The sequence below is a fragment of the Osmerus eperlanus genome, chromosome 20 (genome assembly GCF_963692335.1).
Source record: "Osmerus eperlanus chromosome 20, fOsmEpe2.1, whole genome shotgun sequence".
NCBI classification, from domain to species: Eukaryota; Metazoa; Chordata; class Actinopteri; order Osmeriformes; family Osmeridae; genus Osmerus; species Osmerus eperlanus.
In genome coordinates, this window is record NC_085037.1 from 7886831 (window position 1) to 7908568 (window position 21738).

The 21738-nt window shown below is 45.2% G+C and overlaps 3 protein-coding genes across 4 annotated transcripts; 2 read left to right on the top strand and 1 right to left on the bottom strand.

Moving 5' to 3' along the window:
* The first annotated feature begins 87 nt into the window (after positions 1-87).
* Positions 88-3841, top strand: ncdn (neurochondrin). The gene is made up of 6 exons (XM_062445728.1): positions 88-457; positions 720-942; positions 1067-2335; positions 2428-2672; positions 2759-2974; positions 3088-3841. Exons 2-6 carry the CDS (start codon positions 733-735, stop codon positions 3650-3652), a joined length of 2505 nt encoding a protein of 834 aa, XP_062301712.1. The 5' UTR covers positions 88-457; positions 720-732; the 3' UTR covers positions 3653-3841.
* Positions 3842-5335: 1494 nt separating this feature from the next.
* tfap2e (transcription factor AP-2 epsilon) lies at positions 5336-13909 on the top strand. The gene is made up of 7 exons (XM_062445924.1): positions 5336-5590; positions 6794-7234; positions 9117-9171; positions 11084-11315; positions 11923-12041; positions 12190-12328; positions 12642-13909. Exons 1-7 carry the CDS (start codon positions 5564-5566, stop codon positions 12901-12903), a joined length of 1275 nt encoding a protein of 424 aa, XP_062301908.1. The 5' UTR covers positions 5336-5563; the 3' UTR covers positions 12904-13909.
* A 934-nt stretch (positions 13910-14843) lies between these two features.
* Positions 14844-21174, bottom strand: psmb2 (proteasome 20S subunit beta 2). 2 transcript variants are annotated; one of them, XM_062445806.1, is made up of 6 exons: positions 20975-21174; positions 20373-20495; positions 20147-20217; positions 15405-15567; positions 15221-15270; positions 14844-15039 (listed from the first exon to the last, which is right to left on the bottom strand). In XM_062445806.1, the coding sequence occupies exons 1-6, from the start codon at positions 21063-21065 to the stop codon at positions 14938-14940; spliced, it is 600 nt and encodes a 199-aa protein (XP_062301790.1). In that variant the 5' UTR covers positions 21066-21174; the 3' UTR covers positions 14844-14937. The 2 variants fall into 2 exon arrangements, with proteins under 2 accessions (XP_062301790.1, XP_062301791.1); XM_062445807.1 differs by lacking the exon at positions 20975-21174 and adding an exon at positions 20657-20710.
* Positions 21175-21738: the final 564 nt, after the last annotated feature.

Sequence of the window (21738 nt, forward strand, 5' to 3'; positions counted from 1 at the left end):
ACACAAATAACTTATATTCTTCTATACTCTTTGGTACAACTGCCCCCCCTACCTTTTATTTTGAAATATTTGGAAGAAATCAACCGGAAATGTGACTCCTTACAGAGGCTGTTTTCACTCTGCTCACCATCAATCAATTAGTCTGTCGTTATGGTCTTGCAATACTTATAGCCACCCTATCATTTTCATAATCACTGCATACAACCACCATGATAAAAGTTTACATTTACTGTTAGTAATGTGACTTTTGTTTTGCCACCAGAAAACATGAACGTTCACAGCACACAAAACAACATGGCGCGGTCACTCTGCAAAGACGTTTATGATGATTGGTTTAGGATTAAATTTGGACCGTGTTGATTGGTTGCCACGCCAGCTGTTTTGACAACTGAATTCCGAGAAAAGCGTGAGCAAGGCGACGAGTTGTAAGAACGAGATCTTCAGAAAAAAAGCGTACGTAAGTGAAATATTATGTTACTTACTATCATTAGTAATACTAAATAGCTAGCTATACATATGTAGCTACCTTTTTATGTAATCCACACTTTGTGCTATATCGGAGATCAGATTGGCTTCACATGTCACAGGTATTAGGCTATCTAGCCTAGACAGGCTATTGCTAGTATACCCTGGACTGAAACTTGGGAAAGGTAGCACACTTTCAAGTTTAACTAATAACTAACTAATCTTTCAAATCATTCCACGCATCTATGAAACAGGTTAGCTGTGGTGATGGCGGAGGGTACCCAAGTAATGTGTTCAGACAAAAATGCCAGTGAGCGGCAATCACCAATCGAGAAAGGAGGTGGGGAAGGCGAAGAGGATGAAGGGAAGCCGGGAACGAGCAGGCTGTCTGCAGCACAGAAAGAAGTCCTCGATCGCTGTCTGCACGCTCTCACCCATGCCAAAAATGACAGCCACACTCTGGCCGCTCTCCTTCTGGTAAGAGTTACAACCACCTGTTTGTGACTACTCTCCAAAACAAAGCAGAAATGCATCGATGCAAAACTCCTCCTGAGAAATGGTAAATAATAATTGTGCAGAATCTTTCCACTTGTCTCTGTAGATTACAAGATTGTGTCCAGCCGGCCAACTAGACAGCACAACTCTTAGGCACATCTTTGAAGCGGTGGGGCTAAATCTTCCAGCCCGCCTTTTGGTGACAGCTGTTGGGGGTAGTGACAGCTCAGGCTTGCCCCGAGAGGAGCTGCTGTCCCTGGGTACAGCTCTGCTGGCAGCCCTCAGCACAGACCCAGATATGGCAGCCCACCCCCAGCTCCTTACCACCATCCCTCTGCTTTTGGGTCTGCTGGCAGAAGGGCCTAACTGGAGCCCCCAGAAACAAGCCCAAACCTCCAACATACCAGAACCAGACCAGGGAAGGCAGAGTGAAGGGAAGGCCCAGACAAACTCTACACAAACCACAGACATCACCAAAGAATCTGACTCTAAGAGGACATCTGCATCTACTGACAGCGGGGATCAACCAGAGCAGAGTGCATCTGGAGATGTGAAGACTGAAGAGGCTGCTGACAATGGGGCTCCATCACCTCAGAGCTCTTCTCCATCGAAGCTGGATAAGGCCCTGGCTGCAGACTGCTACCAGGTCCTCACCACTGTGTGTGCTCTACCCCGGGGCCCAGAACAGCTCCTGGCCAGGGGGGCTATCCCAGCTCTGTGTCAAGCCCTGGACCGGGACCAGACCATGAGCCATGAGAAGGGGCTTCCTCTCCTGGGGTGCCTCCTCTCCGGTAGAATCAAGGAGAAAGCCTGGAGCAAATATCCCAAGGAACTTCTCTCCCTGCTGTTTAAGGTCTCCAAAGTCTTCTGCCAAGCCACAGACCAAACCCAGCTGGACATGTGTGCCCAGCTAACCCAGTTCCTTCCCCCAGTTTCAAGAACCCCGGAGAGCGGGGAGCTGAAGAGCCTGGTGGTCAGTTTGTGGGCAACCCTTAGACCTATGATACAGGCTAAACTAAGTCCGGCCCAGTTGGGCCTGGTTCTAATCCTCTGTGGGTGTCTGTTAGACTTGTATGGGTGGGAGCCGGTGGGCCCGCCTAAGTTCTGCTGCCTGCTGGTGAACCGGGCCTGTGTGGAGGTGAGGATGGGCCTGGAGGAGCCCCCGGGCACAGAGCTAAGCACAGAGCTGCAGCACACCCTCACTGCCTGCTATCGCATCATGGAGGCCGCCATGGAGCAGGCCTGCAGCCAGGGAGTCTCCCAGATCGAAGCCCAGCCTCAGAGTGCCATCACTGGGCTCAGTCTGCAGCAGAGTAGGCAGGTCCTGAAAGTGCTGGAGGAAGCCTTCTCTGCAGTCATCTATCACCTGCAACAGGTGAGAGGTCATGGAAAGCATCAGAATACTGTTCAGTATATTTCAAAGAATTTCTTGACAATGTTATGACAATTCATTTATCTTACCTCCAGGTAGATCAAAGTCGCTATGGTGACCCCTTTGTTTTTGGCACGTTCCGTTCCCTTTGTTCATGGCTCGCTGAGGAGACTTCCTGTCTGAAGGAGGAAGTGACTGCTCTATTGCCCTTTCTGATTGGCTATGCCAAAAGTCACTTGCAACGGGAGGGCCAGGATGAGGGTCTGTCCAGTTGGATGTCAGAAATGGCTGTTAGTGATAGCTCACAGGGAGGAGCCTGGACGGGCAAAGATCCTCTAAGGTAGATTAACCTATGTATGGATCATATTTATTAGCCTTGTATGTTCAGTCATTCAACCAACACCTATATCCCACTTTTTCCACCAGGTATCTGCTCCCAGCTCTTTGTCATCTCTCAGCAGAGGAAGGTCCCAGGAAGGTGCTTCTGACCCTGGACACCCCAGCCCTACTGGTGGCCTATCTGTCCCAGGGCTGGAGTATCCTGAGAGGGAAGGCTGGGATGTCCTCAGCCCGGGACCCCAGCATGGAAACAGCCTGCTCCGCCCTGCTCAACTTTGCTGTAACAGAGCCAGAGAGAGTCAAGTAAGACACACACACAAACTTCTCTCTCACTCTCACATGCATTCTCAAACGCACACACTCATTTTGTGGACTAAAACAGCTCCTAATGCTCTTCTAATCCTCTCCATTTACAGGAAGGACTCGTGTTTTAGAACTCTAGAGTCGCTGTTAAGTGAAGCACTTCCTATCTTGCTGTATAAACCCCGTCTCTTAGTCCTAGCAGCCAATTGCTGCACACTTGGGCTTATGATTGGCAGGCTAAAACCTGCACCATCAGGCTCAGTGGGAGCAGATCAGAGGCGGTTTATCTCCTCTGCATTGCAGTTCCTCCGCGGTGCCCTGGACTCACGATCCAGCCCTGGCCCAGTAAGAGTGAGCCCTGCCTGGGAGGAGTGGTGGGAGGAGGCTGGGGAACTGTGGAGACTGGGTATGCAGGCCCTGGGTGGCTGTGTGAGGGCCCAGCCCTGGATTACCTCCCTGGTTAGAGAGGAGGGATGGCTCCACCACATCCTGACTCTGCTGGTCACTTGCAGAGCACTGCCTGACCCCCACACACAGGGTGCGCTAGAGGAGGCGCTGTGTGCCATGGTGGACCAATGCCCACTGTGTCTGAAGGAAATCAGTGGCCATATGAAGGGTAATGCCAACGGGGCCCTGAGTTCAATGGGAAACCTGAGGAAATTGATGGAGACAAAATGAACCAAAAATTGCCAACATTGTCTTTTGGAGATCGACAAGGATGACTGAATGCAAGATAACACAAAGAAACTTTTTAGCACCAGTATTTCTCTGATCATTGTTTATATAGTGATTTCTGAATGGATGAACACAGCTGTTTTACATTTGTATAAAGAAAATAATTTGAAGCATAATAAAGAGTAATTTGTAGTTCATTCGTTTATAACTATTTACATTAAATCAACACGTTTTGAGAGTGCTTCTTTTCCACCACAAGATGGCACTCTGACTTCAGACTGTCTGCTGGTGACCATTATGTCAAAGGACAAATGGCTGGCACTGAATTTTATACAGAATTTGCAGACATCTAAAATGTTGTCTTTTATTTTATTACATTGTAAGCCTTTGCATGACAAACATGAAAAGTCGTACATGTTTTAACACCTCTGCTAAAATCAGAAGGCGTTCTTTGTTTTTTTCAGTTTTGCACATTTAGGCCTTTCTTCGACAATCCAGTCATTTTTCCAAAATGTCCTATAGGTTTCAACAGTTTTTACAGGTTTGAATACACTTTCATTTCGATTAATTGAAAATCATAGCCTAAGTCTACCTTATTGAAAATAATGTAACATTTCAAACATTATTTATATCAGTTGCTTGTAATGATTTTATCATAAATTATTGACTTATAGGTCTCAATCGATTAGGCTAATTAACAGACAACGGTACAAAGTGTCGCTAATATTAATTCATAGTTATTAATATTCCAAACATAGCTGTCTATTGAATGATCGCACCCTACCCTCGCACCCCTCCCCTAACTCTCGTCTTTCTTTCATTGTGACTGATCCACAAAACTCCAGCATCGTCTTTAAAACTAACTCACTTCTCACGCTACCTTCAGCTTGCCTCCATCCCTTTATCCTGTGTTGATCCAGTGACCCGGACGGCCTGCTTCACCGTTATCATCATCATGCTTTGGAAGTCTCGAAACAAGACTGAACCTTACAGCCTGCAGGTAACAATAATGGACAACTGTTGAAATCGATACTGTTAATTCATTGGCTATCATTTATTAAACTTAATGAGTGTAGGCTATCTATTACTCATGTGATGTAGGCTCATGATAATGATATATAACTTGTTGGAATAATTAAATGTGATAGGCTAATAACACTAATTAGTGAAACTACAATTGATTTAAAAACAGAAACAGAAAAAATATAGGTTCCTTCACTCCAAACAGAAGCCAGCAAATGTCTTTGTTTTTTTTTAAAGAAACAAAAAATTGAAAGCATACAGTGCATCAAAAAAAGTAGATAGTCAATGTCAAATGTAGCCTATACGAAAAATCTTTTCAACATTTTTAACAAGTGACATTTGATCTCATAATGCGTAAACGGATTCTTTTTTTTATCATAGTAAAAATATGATGTGAGATCATTCAGAGAAATGAATCAGAAGCTGTTATATAGAATAGTATATCTGTATTTAGAAAAAAATATAATTTTCAAAGCTCAGGTTTGTTAGTTTATGTTAACGTTATAGTAGTTAAACAAATGTAGAATTGGTGAATGAATGAGTGTAAGAATGACTGAATGAATGTATCTCTTTAAGAAGTGAACCCCTCCAACCCCCGACCCCTCCCCTTATTCTGTTGAACGCGTTCAGAAACCTATAAGTAGTGCGCGCATGGAGAATATTTAGGACACTTTCTGACTGAGCGCAACAGTAAAGACCGTAACGGCACGTGCGAGATCTTGACAAAGGGAGACGTTCCAAATAACAGAACAACAGCAACATTTTAGCCGTTTTCCTTTATGGATCGAGTAGACAGATGAAAATAGCCTGGATTATAACCCTTTGGTGACATCGTTTAGACGTTGACAGCATCCATATCCAATATTCGAATTTGGGTAACCAGCAGTCCAGATGCTAGTCCACACTTATTCGGCTATGGTGAGTGTCGGAACATCCGTTTACTATGCAATATCCTGCTACGTTTAGCTCTCGTAAAGTCTTGTCATATTAGATTTAACTTTCTCTTGAGTAGAGCGCACAGATATGTGACGTTGAGTTCGCACTCGCGGCGCTCGCAGTCACAATCAGCTGTCCAGTTAGATCGCCTGGGTATGCGGAATGTCAGACAGAGGGAAATCCAAAGGCATCAAAGTGTCCACTGCAGCCTAATGGTGATTCAAGAGGGCCAGCTAAAACACTGACACTGAGATGACAAACCATAATTATTTACAAGATGCCCGTTTGCTTTATAAATGTTGAGGATAATCAAAAACGAGAACTGTTAGAAATAAATAAAGGCATGTTCAGTCTATTTTGGTGGCTAATTAATGTATTATTCATTTGTAGCCCATATATATTATTATTATTTTTATTACTATTATTGTTAATAATCATTTAAAATATATATATAACAAAGCGATGGTTACTTTTAAATGGGCGCTCATTCGTTGAGAATAAGGGACAATGTTGCAACACAACTAAATTGATCGGTGACCCAGCTTCAGAAAATCGAACTTAAATAGACAGTGAGAATGCAGCCTGGATCATGTGGAGATACTGGGAAAAACAAACCTAGATCACAAAGTATTTTCGCAAAAAGTTCATTGTAAAACGAAACTCTCAAATTCAATCTGCTTTGGAAAAGTTTAGTCACAGTTTATTAGGCTATTGTAAATGAACACTTTTGGGATAGATAGGCTAATTTACTACTATAGCCCTTGGGGGACTAGACGTCCCGCATATTAGCTATACCTGTCCTTTGTTCTCTATGGGCTCCTGTAGGTCATGACCTTGGTGACACTGCCACTCGCGATGCCAGGGGCACCTGCTAGGCTCTGCCATTACGCATGAGATTACGCCTTTAGATTCTGTGATTCACAGTCATAGAATTCTTGCATTTTTGAAGCTGAATATGCTACTTTTTAGTTTTTTAGTTTTTTTAGTAGGCTAAATATATATCGGCTATTTTACGATAGGCCTATATACTTGATACAAAATGATAATAAGTTTGAAAGATTTCCTCACTGTACAGTGGTTATTTGGAGTCTGAGATCAGCAGTCCAACAAATTACGTGAACGTTTGAATTGTTTTAGACATTAAGGTAGAGTTGGACTAACGCAACTTTTTTGTCGAATACGCAGGACCGCGCAGACGGACTGACCGGCTCCTCGCCGAGTGGCCGTCTATCGCAACTCTCCTCGCTGAATCAGGCCGCATATTCAACGGCACCACCGCTCTGTCACACGCCGGCCTCCGACTTCCAGCCCCCTTACTTTCCTCCTCCATATCCCCAGTCTTCACTCTCATACTCCCAGAGTCAGGACTCATATTCCCACTTATCGGACCCCTACCCTTCCATCAATTCCATCCATCAACACCAGCAAGCGGCATGGCACTCACAGCGGTCACGGTCAGATGAGGGGGGGCTCTTGTCACAGTCACACCGGGCTCTGAGCCTTGACCCTCGACGGGAATACCCCGGTGTTCCCCGTCTTCTCCACGGATTGGGGGAGGGTGCAGCTGCACTAGGAGACGGTCCTCTCGGAATGCACATCGGACATCATGGTTTGGAAGACATTCAGGTGGGTTTTTTTCGTTTCCAGCTCGATCTGAGATTGTGTGTAAAAGTCCTGTCCGTATGAGTCTTAGCGAGCACCTGCTTAAAGCAGGTTTCAAGTTAATGTTAAATATGAGTATCATTCGATAACAATTTATTTCAAGTTTAATATTAAGATACCAGAAAAGTCCGTGTAGAGCCCAACATGTTCTCTTGGGGAACATTTTAAACATGATTGTGCACAATTAGTCTTCTCCATGAAATTTCACCGAGCAATTTGCTAAATTAATAGGCCTAAATAAATAAATAGGCTACTATAACATAAAAAGGGACAACAATTATTATCTAAAATTGAGCCTAATTCTTCGATCTAATTTTCCACGGTCTTGTGCATCTTTCCCCAGTGGTACTTCAAAACGGTCAAAGTGGCAATTATTGCCTTGATGGATATACAGGCTTAATCATGTTAAACATAATTTCTGCTCCAAAATGACAAGGCCTTGTATGTCTTGTTAGTTTATAAATGAGTTTAGCCTACTTCTGTGGTGCGATAATCCTCGACGTGATAGCCTACATTACAGGAAGCTGCGGATTAATTTATCTATCATATTTTCTGGCTTTTTTTGTGAACACAAATCCTTTTATGCAGGGCACAAACGAATGGATAAAAATGCGTAGTTTAGGCTATACGAAGTGAATACCTAAAATCAAAGATTCTCCGATTAAAATGTTAAGATAGCTAAGTTTAAGATAAAAGGCTAAATGTATCCTATTGCAACAATGAAATAGAATCAGAAGATCACATTAACCGTAGGCTACCCATTTTATTGGCCTACTAGGGTATTATATAAAAATTATGACAGAAATAACTGCCAGCATTTTCATTTAAGAAGCAAGCTCAACCAAGGCGTATCCACGTTTGTATTGTAAAATGAGCACATTGTGCCATGTTAAGGTATTCTTTGCCTTGTAATTTATAGAAAATAATTGTTGCTATGGAATATTGAGTAGTCAACCACGCGCAAGCAGGTGCAGAAGCAGACGTGTTTGTTCAAAGCATCCTGCCTCCTTCAGAAAATCGAGGCGCAACCAATTGATTTCCGCGGTCATTAATACAAAAGAAACACTTACTCAAGCTGCAGCCAAGGAGTCATCGCGGGCATGTTGGTGTTAAATGCTGGCTCTTGACAGAACGTTTATTTGATAAATGGATTAAATTCTATACGTTTGAACTGCGCAATAATTCCTCCACAATAGAGGTAGGCTATTCATTGCATGAGAATGCTATCGTCCGACACATGTAGCACAGATCTAATGCATGCAACAAAGTTGTTTAAATGTTTATTGAGCTGTACGTTTTCCATGTCTTATCATATTTGTTAAACAGAAGCCTTTATAAGGTTCACACTACTCAATTGAAATGTAGCCCTACATCAATCTAAAAACAAAATGTTAGTAATAATTTATAATTTATTTCAATTGAATACATTAAGTACATTAAGCACAAGTAAAATATTTTGAACATGATCAATTTGAAGTGTCAATTATTGGGGAATACCTTTAATCAGTAAAATGTTACATTTGTTATACTGTCCCTATAAAATGTTTGTTACAATATATAGAGGTAAATACACTATCAAGACAGTCAACATTCATCGATGCCTAGCAACTCGCTTCAACAAAATACGTTTAAATATGAAGTTGTATTTTCTATTATGGATACAGTTGTTATCATAGGCTACTTCTATACTCATTGGTGCTGTAGGGTAGATGTTAATGTGCTTGGCCCTGACAGGGTCATAGAGAGAAGGGAGTGGGCGAGGCGGCGGGTGAGGTGGCTGGTGAAGCGATGGGTGAGGCTCCGGTGATAAGTGATGATGATTGTCCGTTGTATCTACCCAACACAGGGAATGGAGGAGGGATCAGCCTTGGGCATCCTCGACCACTCTGTCATTAAGAAAGGTAAGAGATGGAAGAGCTCTGGAAATATATGTGTGTGTGTGTTCGTGTGTGAGATAGAGAGACATCTCACACACCCACACACACACACACACACACGCATCACACACGCATCACACACGCACACGCACACACTAAAAATAATTCTGTTTTGCCATTTCATTTGAAGTCAAGAAGTCCTCTCATACTCGGCTGCAGACTTCACCCTAAAGGCAGTCATTCTTAATGAACTGTTCATGGTCATATGAGCGAGGGAAGAGGGGGGATTAGAGTGAGGTAGAGAGAGAGAGCGAGAGAGAAGTGGGGCAAAGAAAGTCGGAGGGAAGGAGTAAAGCGTGATAAAAGAGGAGTTTTGGGGGAAAAGTCAGCATGTGATCACTGTAACATTACCAAGTTAAAGGCCTCACTAACTATAAAGTTAGTGAGGCGTCCTTACAAGACACATACAGTTCAGAACTGTGAAACACAGCTCCCAGTTACAACAAAGAATCCCTACATGAAGGAGGATGATTACTAATGTACATGCAGCCGTCGTGTTTGGAGTGAGTGACGCTCATTGCGATCATTTGCCAGGATTGAGAAGGTATCAATTACAGCGTGTCCTCACGGACCTGGATCAGAGAGAACCGAATGAACCTAAAGCCCATGTGAATTGGAGGATCTAGAAAGAATGAACGAGAGAGAAATGAGAGCGATGTGGTGAACATAGAGGTAAAGAGAGAGAGATAGGATACAGGAGAGAGTGAAAAAGAAGAATAGTAAGAGGAAAGAGGGAGAGAGAGCTTAGAGGCCCCTGCTCCATGGCCAGGCTGTCTGGCTCTGAATGGAGGATTGTGGGAGCTCTGTTCTGTCCGGGAATTGGTGCTGCACAGCGGGGCGCACGCCGCCCACGGAGCGCCGGGGAGAGCCGGCATCACAGAGGCATCACAGGCCTGACAGGAGGAGAGATAATAACACTGCTACAGTGGTGCTGTTACTGAGAGAACACACATAGCCAAGATTCTATGGCAGGCGTACAGAGAGAGAGAGAGAGAGAGAGAGAGAGAGAGAGAAAGGGAGAGAGAGAGAGAGAAAGAGAGGTAGGATAGGTTTTCTAAAACAGACAGATTTGTGCATGGATCATACTCTCTCTTGTTTACACACACACACACACACATACACACACAGGAATAGGGAAGGAGTTCATTCAATCCTCTCAATTCAGATGAAAATTCCAGCCCACACATCATTGGCAGCAGTCAGTGTATGATTAGTGGGCAACACCAGCTAATCTCATGAAAACAAATTAACGGTTTTAAAAGATGATGTAACAAAGATGCTCAAGCACAAATTAAAAAAGCCAGAGAGACTCTGTTTTCCATGTCAATGCAAATCATTATTAGGAACTGACTGGCAGTTTAATTCTTAATCATTTTCGAAAGGATTGCTTTCCCTGAACGCAAAGCCATTTACCAAGTGAAGGTAAAACCATACAGATTTAACTGATGTCATGTGCTTCGTTTCTACAATACAATGTTTCACACAGTCCAAAGCAAACCTTAAGGACAAGAACTCTGACTGTTTATATCTGAATTGTAGTCTTGAGATTTAATTTAAATTGGGGAGGGGGTTGAGGGGTAGTGACTATGAACAAATAGAGGTGAGAAGATCGTCTATAAAAGAGATCTGTTACTTAAAGCCACTCACCACCTGCTGTTCTAAAATCAACAACAACAATGTGCTAGGATTATAACAGTGTGAGACCGAACACATTTTGTCACTGAATGTTTTACTTGTGTAACTTAACAACCCTCATGGTTTCAGGGACAGTGTTATAGTGGCATTTATGGTCTGAACATTTTGGATCACATTCTTCAACTTCTCGTCATCCATCTCACATTTCTGTTTCTCTCCCCCGCCCTCCCTCTGTCCTTAGTCCCCATGCCATCCAAGCTGAATGGCTCGTCCCTGTCAGCGTTGTCCCTCAGTAAGGAGGGTCTGGGGATGGGCTCCGTGTCCAACCCAGGGGAGGTGTTCTGCTCCGTGCCCGGGCGTCTCTCCCTGCTCAGCTCCACCTCCAAATACAAGGTGACGGTGGGGGAGGTGCAGCGGCGGCTAGCCCCGCCCGAGTGCCTCAACGCCTCCCTGCTGGGCGGAGTCCTGCGCAGGTAACTGGGGGTGAGGGTTGTTGGTGAGGGTTGAATCTTTAAATCCTAAAACATAGATACGCAAGGATGAATCTAAAGATGTAGGACTGAGTATCAGCCTGTAGCTGTAGGAATCAGGGATTTCTGTGTTTAATGTTCTGTGATTTCTGTGATTGTGCTTATGTTAATCACAATCAGTAGATGAGCTATTGCCTTATTATCTGTTTATGTATCCTGTCTTATTATTCATTTATACCTATGCAGCCCTACTGTAACCTATATTATGTTCTGATGATAGTCACAGGTCCATGATGTATTTATCTGCCTGATTGAATAACAAACACCTGTTTATTATCTTAGTTTTTCCCTTTCTACTATGAATGAAGGAATACATATAGACAGAATATATAAACAGATAATAGCTGAGCTACTGATTGTGATCAACATAAAAACGTAAGAAATCCCTGATTTCTTCTACACAGCCAACCAACCAGACAGGAGGGCAGGCAAGCAGCCATAGAGGATCAGTGATTTGTAATGGCACCACACAGACAGGTTCTAAGCTGCTCTCTCAACCCCTTCCCCCTCTCTCCTCCCTCTCTCTCTCTCCACTTTTCTCCTCCCTCAGGGCAAAGTCAAAGAATGGTGGCCGCTGTCTGAGAGAGCGTTTGGAGAAGATTGGGCTCAATCTGCCCGCCGGGCGACGCAAGGCAGCCAACGTCACTCTTCTGACGGCCCTTGTAGAGGGTAAGAGGCCTACAGTGACACACACAGCAAATGAACATGGGGAAAAAATTATCTAGCAAGCAACTATAAATTAACCTTTTTTAAAACACTTCTTTTAGTTTGTTACTTTGGCCAGAAAATTGATTTATCCACCTCTCTCTGTTCGTAGGTGAGGCGGTTCACCTGGCGCGGGACTTTGGGTACGTCTGTGAGACTGAGTTCCCTGCCAGAGCCACAGCAGAGTATCTGTGTCGGCAGAGTGAACCAGAGCAGCTCCCGACTCGACGCAGCATGCTGCTGGCCACCAAGTGAGTGAGAGCTCTCTGTCTGGCCCCTTTATCTCTCCTGTCCCTGTCCTGTCATACCAACATATAGACTTCAGAGAACACCATCTCACCTCACATTTGTCCATGATCTGTGAAGGAAAAACCTGCAGCCTGTGGCCTTAATACCTCTACTATGCACCATGCATCCCACTACATCCTTCTACATCCTACTACATCCCTCTAGATCCCACTACATCCTACGTTCAGTTTACACACAGTGAGGATTGGACTGTATAAAGCTCATCGTATTAGCACACGTGCTTCCCTGCTGACCCCTACTCTCCTCTTTCCTCAGGGAGATCTGTAAGGAGTTTGTGGACCTGATGTCCCAGGACCGTTCTCCTCTGGGGGCGGGACGGCCCAACCCCTGCCTGGAGCCGGGGGTGCAGGGCAGCCTCACCCACTTCAGCCTGCTGACCCATGGCTTCGGCACGCCGGCCATCTGCGCCGCTCTGTCAGCCTTCCAGAGCTACCTGGCGGAGGCCGTCAAGATGCTGGACAAGGGAGAGGGAGGAGGGAAGAGCCACCATGACAAGGAGATGAAGCACCGCAAGTAGAGGGATGGAGGACAATAGAGACGGCTGGCTTGCTGACTGATTGGATGGTTGGTTGACCAGTTTGCTGATTAGCTGGTTGACTGACTAGTATACTGGTCGACCGGCGGGCTAACTTGCCGGCTGAATTGCTGGCTGAATCCCCCTACCCTTTTTTCCTTCAATCTATTTATGAAAAGAGGCCCAAGACTGAAACTCCACTCTCTGTTTGGCAGAGGGAGGTTGTGGCGGCGTTTGTACTGTATGTGTGTCCACCACACCATAACACGCCACCTGGTGCACGACACACGGACTCCTGCCAGCCATTTTTCTCCCTGGTTTCTAGCACATCAAACGTCCTGCTGCCAGTATAGAAAGGTTCTGATCTGGCAATGTGTTCCTGTTATTTATGACGTTCAACCTCCCCCAACTGCATTTCTCACCTCGATTTTCCCTACCAACCACTGGCTCTGCAAATGATACGACCCACCTGACTGTCGGGACCAGACCCAACCATGGAAACATTGCTGCACACAAGAAGCCATATCCAGAACTACAACCCATCCTCTACCCTGCTCTTCCTCATATGAACTTTTAAACTTCTCAAGTTTCTTCAATAGGAGGGGTGAATTCTGTAGGATTCTGGGTGATGATGGGTGATTGAGTTTTTTGGGTGGGAGACGTGTCAAAGGCAGCTAAGGGAGATACTTTTCTTTTTATGAGGGGAGGGTAAATGTTGGTAAATTAAGAAAATGACACAAATCATTTTGTACTTTCTGTGTATGTTTATTATTAATGTTATTACTGTTATTATTATTGTATTACGGCATAAATGTAATATATTATGAAAGAATAACTGATGTGTGTGGTTTGTTTTATCGCACACCTCTGTAAATGTAGTGTGGAGCTACATGGCCATGTGTTTGTGTTGAAGCAGACTTTATTATTACAGTGTGAACCAAACAAGTTCAAATTGTTTTAAATTGATTCCAGATTTATTCAATATGAGAGTAGTGTAAGATAAAACCTTTAGGACAAATATTAAAATTCACATTAAAGAGAGGCTTAATTCCTTTCAAATTAAACAGTTATAAAAGTATAGTCACAGACTCATCAACTCCTTCATTCTACACGTTCCCTCATACACACTCTCGCCCGCACACACAACATAATAATTCCTGATGCCAGTGTGCACCCCAGAGAGCGCTCTGAATTCAGGGAGCTTGTCCACGCCTGTGTGATCAGGTGAGAGCTCCTCGTCCCCAGCCCGGCCGTGCTGGTAACCGTCACCGCGCCACTCTTTTCCTGGGAGACCACCATGACCCTAGTGCACAGCAAACATCCTCCCCATCTGCTACAGTTACACCATCTTTGCTTCTCTACACCTCACCTGCCTCTCCCCACCTTTCCTCCCCCCCCCCCCTCCCTCCATCTCCCTGTGACCTGCCCCCCCCCCTGTATCTCACACTCTGTAGGGTTGTTCTCCATCGCTCCCTGTGCCTTCAGGCAAACATATGCTATTCTTCCCGTCAGATTCTGGAGTGTTTGGGAGAGGAGGGATTGTTTAATGTTTATTAATCACCTGTCTGGTTGAGAGAGGGAGACTGAGACACACATATGGGTTGATGTTGCTATCCCAGCTTTACTGTCATACAGAGAAATGATATGTGATAAATGTTATGACTACAGGCTAATTAGCCTTTCTTAATTCTGACAAAATGTCAGATGTGAATAGGTTGAGAACAAGATATACAAGAGCAATATAGTTTTTTTTTTTTTCATCTATTTATCTCCATCTTTATTCTTTTCTCACACAGACCGACAAAACAGACAGGCTTCAATGCTAACTGAAATTAAACCGCAATGCGTGATGAAATGGCTTTGTGCATGTGCACGCACACACAGCCAGAAGGCTGTTCTGTTTTTGGGAGGGGACACGGAGAAAGCATCAGAGGACAAAGACATATGTCAACAGTGTGTCACGTTTTATTGGAACATAAAGAAGGGGAGTCTACGGTACAAAAAAAAGGCGGGGTGTTGAGGGAGAGCGGCGTGCGGTCACTTGTGTCCCACGGTGATCTTCTCCAGGTCATGGATGCCCTCCTTGTCAATCAAACGCACGCTGAAGGAGGGGAGGTTCAGGATGAAGCGCTTGTTCAGCTGGAGGAAAGAAAAATAGGGAGGGATGGGATGGGCGGGGGAAGAGATTTTGAAGGGAACGGAGAAAAGAAGAAGATAATATTAGCTTGTGTGCCAACCAAAACAAACATCACCATCATAATCGCCATCCTCATCAGGACTAGGCAAACTGAAGAGTCTTGTCTGTCTTTAAGGATCTCACCTCCTCAACGCACTTCTTCAGCAGGTCCACAGCTTCTTCACGAGTCAGCTCTGTAGACACGGGGGGGGGGGGGGGGGGGGCAGGGGGGGTTACAGATGGTTAGTGATATATTCGGATTCCAGATTGACTATTGAAAGGTGTCAGAGAGTCCTAATCTAGCCCGTGGTGGTGGTGTGGCAGGTACCGGGTCGGTAGTAGCGGTCCAGGATGGACAGGGTGAGGAAGGCGCCGTAGCCATGGGCAGCGAAGGGAGCCTTGGCTAGGGCAGACAGGTGGTCCATGTAGAACAGGCCCGGGCCGTCTGACTCATCATACCCTGCTAGCAACAGGTTCACATGGTAGGGGGTCTAGAGGAGGAGGGACAGAGATACAGCTTAGAACCATTAGACCACCATTAGCACCACATACTGGACCAAGAGTTCTCAGGAAATGTGGCAGCGCATCAGGAAATAAACTCTGACGAAGCGAACAGCTATTCAGCCAAATATTTCACAACTGTCTTAGCGAACGCTGCGGCTGAGAATGTGTCCATCTGACCGTCTTCTTGCTGCTCCTGAACACACACACACACAACCGATGCGTGGCCTGGATGCGTGCACCGAAAGAGCGCCAGGCTGTGCCAAGTGCCAGCAGATGGAGCGAAATAAAAGTAACAGTAATAGTTTCCTTCTTCGACTCTGGGGCCCCAAATCTGCACTCCTCATTATCAGCTTGGAGTTTGAACTGAACTAAACAGGGGGGGATGACAACAACAACAACAACGACAGGAGAGGACTGGGAGGGGTGTGAAGCTGCCGTGACATAGTGGGGGGGTGTCTGGGGGTGTCAGAGGACGGAGGGGGGTAGGGGGGCAGTGTCACCGGCAGTGTGACATCTGCTAGGAGGCAGCACCCCCACCCTGCCTCCTTCTCCTCCACCACCCCCCCCCCTCCCTCCTTTCACCCTGTGCCCTGGAGTACCGCCAGGGCTCATTAAAAACTTCTGAAGTCGTCTTTCCCTCCTTCCCTGCATCCGTCCCTCCATCAAATGACTTCAATAACGCTCCAAGCCTCTCGTTCCAATGAGCCTTTACAGCAACAAACGGCTCTCCTTTGCCACGAGTTATCCATCTCCTTTCCCTCTCTCCCCGTTATTTTAAGTGTCCCACTAACCAGAAAAACTAAGGTTTGCAGTTCCGTTCATAGCAGCGGTGCCTGTAGATGCCCTAGATTGAAGTTCCAACACTAACACCATTATTGACCAAACTTGGAAGAGAAATACTGCAATGTTCAAACCAGGACAGTAGGTGTTTGACTTGAGGAGTGAGCAGAAATGCATCACCTGAGCTAAAAACACCTTCTGCAATCTGAACACCTGCCCTCAAATCAATTTGTGTATTTGTGTGTGTGTGGGTGAGATATCTGCCACGGGGGGGGGGGGGGGGAGCTGAATCTTGTCATGCTCCCTGTAGAGAGGGGCTGTGTGCGCGCGTGTGTGTGAGAGAGAGGGGTCTCATCGGGAACCCCTCTGAGGCATCACCCCCACCCCCTCGACACCTGTCCCACTGGTTACAATGTAACAATACAGTCTTGGCATCAAAATAAGCCCCGTTTCACCATGTGACCACAGAGGCCACCTGGCAGCGCCGCTTGTTAAAGCTGCCGCCTGAACGCCCTGAACGCACACGCGTGTATTTCAGAGCAGACAAACACTCTTGCGACGTTACGCCGGCAGACACAATAACGCATCAATTTACAGCTAATCCGCCACGTTAAGCGCTAGGGGAGGACGGTTAAAAATGGTATATTACATGAGCTCAAGCCATTCCATGTTCCAGTGCTCCCCCTCCCCCCCCACCTCCCCTCCTCTCTCTGCTCCTTGCCCCGGGACATGTCCTCTTTATTGGCATTTCTCCTCAATCTGCTGTATTAATTGTTCATCTGTGCTGGAGCAGGGGAGTCGTATGCAATATGGCACTCGTAATTATTTGTACCCGTGTTGGTCTAAAAAAAGAAGAAAGCCCCATATGTGGCCACCAACACACGAGACAAACTGTTGCTGGAGCCTTTATGCTTCCATCTCATCTCTGAAGAAGCTAACTAGTGTTCTAGAACTGGTGAACATGGTTATGGTTCTAGAGCTCTCTGGGGAAAGTCTGGGAGAGGCCAGAACTAAATGGGGGGGGGGGGGGGGGGGGGGGGGTGTCTTGTGCACAAATAAGGGATTGTGCTCAAATGGTCATGCGCCTTTGAAATTAATCAACAGAGATCATTTCCCTAACACTGTAGGTATTGTTGCAGAAGAGGCTATAGACAGATCCATGGAGCCGTGAACAGTCGGACAGTGCATTGTCTGTGTGCATGATTTCTCAAATTCATGCAGCACATTCAGGGCCTCAGGTGTTTCTGCTTGCCAGTTTTCTCTTTGTTTCTCTCTTTTTCTCCCACCCGTCCAACTCCACCCCTCTCACTCTCTCCCCTTATCTCTATCTCTCTATCTTACACATCTCTGTGAAGCTGAGAATTTGCGGTTACTCCTGGGGTTCTCTGTGGACCCAGTTGTTGTTTTGGACTGCTGGTAGGTACACAATACATGCTGGCCCCCACCCCCCTGTCTGCTCCTGCTGTGCTGCTTCCCCACCCATGGGCTCCGGGCCCTGGGGGAGAGAGAGGAGAGGAGGGGGTGGGGGATCCACGAAGAAGCTCACCAGCATTAAGGTGGAGGTGAACGGTACTTCTTACACACAAAGACGGAAAATCCTTCACCTATCGCTACCGAATGTTGTCAAGATGTATTCACTATAAATGAATCCATCTGGCGAGAGATTACAGTATTCCTGGATTTTGGGGTAGGTGTGGGTTGCTGAAGAAAGGTGTGGGTAGTAGCAACACTGGAGAAACTGCCTTAACTAACTCTTTTGGGAGAACTGAGAGAAAAGCATTAAAAAGTATCTGTATACATAAACAAAGACTATAGCCTGAGGGGTAAAATAATAGTCATCCTGTTTATGGCAGTAATGAATTCCTAAATATTGCGTTCTTCGCATTTCAGAGCCTACATAGATCCTACTAGTCTCAAATCTAACCCTGACTTCTGCTAGCTCCCTCTTTCATTTTTACACGTCTGTGCAATGTTGACTTCTGGGCCTGTCTTTAAGCCCCTGGGACAACCCCCCCTCCCCCCCACCCTCCCAGTCTCACCCCCCTGCCCCCCTACATCTCCCCCCCCCTCCCCCCTTGTGTCCCACATTCCCTGCTCAGTCCCACTAATTGTTTTTTGTAATTATTTTCACCCTTCTGCTATTGTGACAGGCAGCGGCTGCACTCTTCTTAACAAATTAACTTGCCGCAAACAGATGAGATTCAAAGGGTGGATACATAGAGGCAGACTGACTGACTGACTCATTTGCTCACACACAAACATGCAAACCCTCCCACACACACACACAACCTCCCTCTCTCACTTACTAACTCACACACGTCACTAACCAACACATACTCAACACACACAAGGGACCTGGTGAACTGAGAACGGTGTGTGGCACAGGTGTTTCTCCTCCCGGGAGACTACAAAGACAGTTCTGAGCCTTCACAACATATAAAATACGTGTACATGACTCAGTCACAATAAGACCACTGGACTCCATAAGAGATCTCTCAAACACTGTTACTTACTATGGGAAATGAATGAATTCCCATTCCGATTTGTTAAGTGGACAACTGTTCAGGGAATCACAAGAATAACATTTAGGCAGGGAGGTTAACTACAGATGTCAGGTGAAGGACTTGACCTTGACATTGAATGGGAAATTTGCTCTTCAAAGAGTATACCCTTGAAATGAGTTTGTATATACTGTTGATGATTTTAAGTGTGGAATAGGGGTGGAACGGTAAATGTATTCGTATTGAACCGAAACGGTATGGGCGTCATGGTTCGGGGCATGAAATTACACTCGCGTGCAAATTAATTAATGTAATGCGGAACTACTGTTAGATACTCGTGTTCTTTAGGGATACCTAATCTGTTGCCCCGCTTTAGCTCTGAAGCTCTGATTGGCGCCGCCGTGAGTCAGAGATAGCTAGCAGCACTAAGGACGAGTATAGACAGAGGACCCGCCGGCCTCTTTAAGATTGCAAGTTTGGGAAAACTTCGGTTTCCCATTCAGTTTACATTTACATTACATTAAGTAATTTAGCAGACGCTCTTATCCAGAGCGACATACAGTAAGTACAGGGACATTCCCCCGAGGCAAGTAGGGTGAAGTGCCTTGCCCAAGGACACAACATCATTCGGCAGAGCCGGGGATCGAACCAGCAATCTTCTGATTACTAGCCCGATTCCCTAACCACTCAGCCACCTGACTCAGACTTCAGTTACAGTAGTACAGGCGAGACTGTGGATAAGACGAGCACTGTGTGTCGGTGTTGTTCAGCAGTTGTGGGGTATGTGAGTGGAAATACATCTAACATGCTAACGCATATAACGCATCTGGATAAGAGCATGTGCTAAATGACTAAAAATATCTGACGCCATCACCCAGGTGTGCCAATCAGTGGAACGAGACCAAAAAAAACTGTCCAACTTCTCCTCCCTACAGTGCTTAACCAGCCTTTAGATACACATACAAATAGGGCCAATAACTGACGCAATCAGAATTTACATGTCATCTTCAATGCGCCCGTATTCACTCGTAAAGGGACCTGGTTTGTTTTGCTTTTCCCTCCGTTGTACCAAACTCGTACCGAACTCGTACCGAACCGTGATGTCTGAACCGTGGTATGAACCGAACCGTGACTTCAGTGTACCGTTCCACCCTTAGTGTGGAAATGCTTTGGTACCTCTTCTCAAACATATAAAGACTAAAATGACAGACCACTGTGAGAATGCTGAGATTGTATGTAAATTCTAGGCATGGTGAGGTTTCAGGATTCTCTTCAGTCTCATTACCCTGCTACGAAGGTAGTCTGCCAGATTCTTCCGTGTGAAGTTGGCTGCTGCTGATGGACTGAGCTCATAACCTAGAGACAAAGGAAGGGGTCACAAAAAGCAGAAGGTCAATGTCTTCCACTTATAGCAAATTGGCCTGAGGTGGAGCAGAATCGAACCAAGCATGGCCTAGCTCTGCAACGAAGACTACAGGTTGACTGAAAATGTGTAAGAGACTCTTCCTTACCGTTTCTCATTTTGTAGAGCTGAACGTTCTTCTGGATGTACTCGGCAAACTGCACAGTGTCTCCCGCCTCTCCAACGCATAGCAACAGGATCTTCTCACTCAGTTTGAACATTTTGTCGTAATCTGGAGAACAGAAAGAAATTCATTAAGGAATTGACACAACAGCGTTATCCCATGCTAAGGGGAAACATACATATGCATATGTAATACTAGTGATACTTAAGGACGCTTAAGGAAACTTGGCTGTAGGTAAAAACAATGCAAGTCATGTTGACTCCACATACTGTACTTTCACTTTCACCAGCTCAATAGCTTCATGTTGTCGGTAGCTCAGGGTTTCCAGGAGTTAATGTAGCATCGGAAATAGCTGGATATGTGTTAATTTAATTCATCATTGTAATATAAATGACGTCATTAAAAACCACTACATAGCTTATTATTTAACTAGATAGAGCTAACTATGCTTTCCAGCATAACTAAGTACAGACGACCATATCAGCTAGCAAGCTAGTTAGTTAGCTAGAGCTAGCTGGCTACCAAACGAGCGGCTCAAAAGGCTAGCAAGCTAGGCTAGCTAACGTGCTAAAACAGCAATGTCGTACCGTGTTTCATCTGAATGATGCTGCTGGCTGCAACATTATCTGCAGCAACCAAGACAAAATCTGTTCCCTGAATCCCGATCAAGTACTCCATTATGTATTGTGTATTTAACTACAAATGTTCAGTTTTTGTCGACTGTCAATTCACCACCGCTCGTTCAGTCAGATTACACAGCAAAAGTTTAGAGTAAGCGTCGCAGGATGTTGACGTCAAAGTATGTGAGGCTCTTTTCCTTCCCATGTGATTAGGGTACACAGCAGCAAGCTAAACCACAGTTGATGTATTTTCCTTAAAATTAATAGTGAGACCTAATGAGAAGATTTTCATATCTCATGAAAAGGGACACACACACACATACCCCCTACCCCTATATAGAGTTACAGGAAAGAGAAGGAAAAGTGTTAGTTAGGTAGATATAAGCAGTATTAACCCGTTAAGGAGTAGCGTCACACATATGTGATTCTGAACATTCCAACCGACTATTTTCCGATAGACAAAAACTATATGACAAACGCTATAGTATGGCTTCAAAATTTACAATTAGGAGGCTAACAAGTAACACCAGCAGGTAAGTAGCATTGCTACGAGTATTATGCTAGGTTGCTAGGTAACAGAAGCTAACTAAAACTAGCTAGCTTCCGTTTTGCAGTGTGGTGTGGGAGCTATGGTTTCCTAATCTCCTAATGAGGTCAAACTCTTTCAGACATAAATCAACTATTTGTCATGTGTTTGTGTGTACAGGGTAACAGTGTTATAAAAATACCAC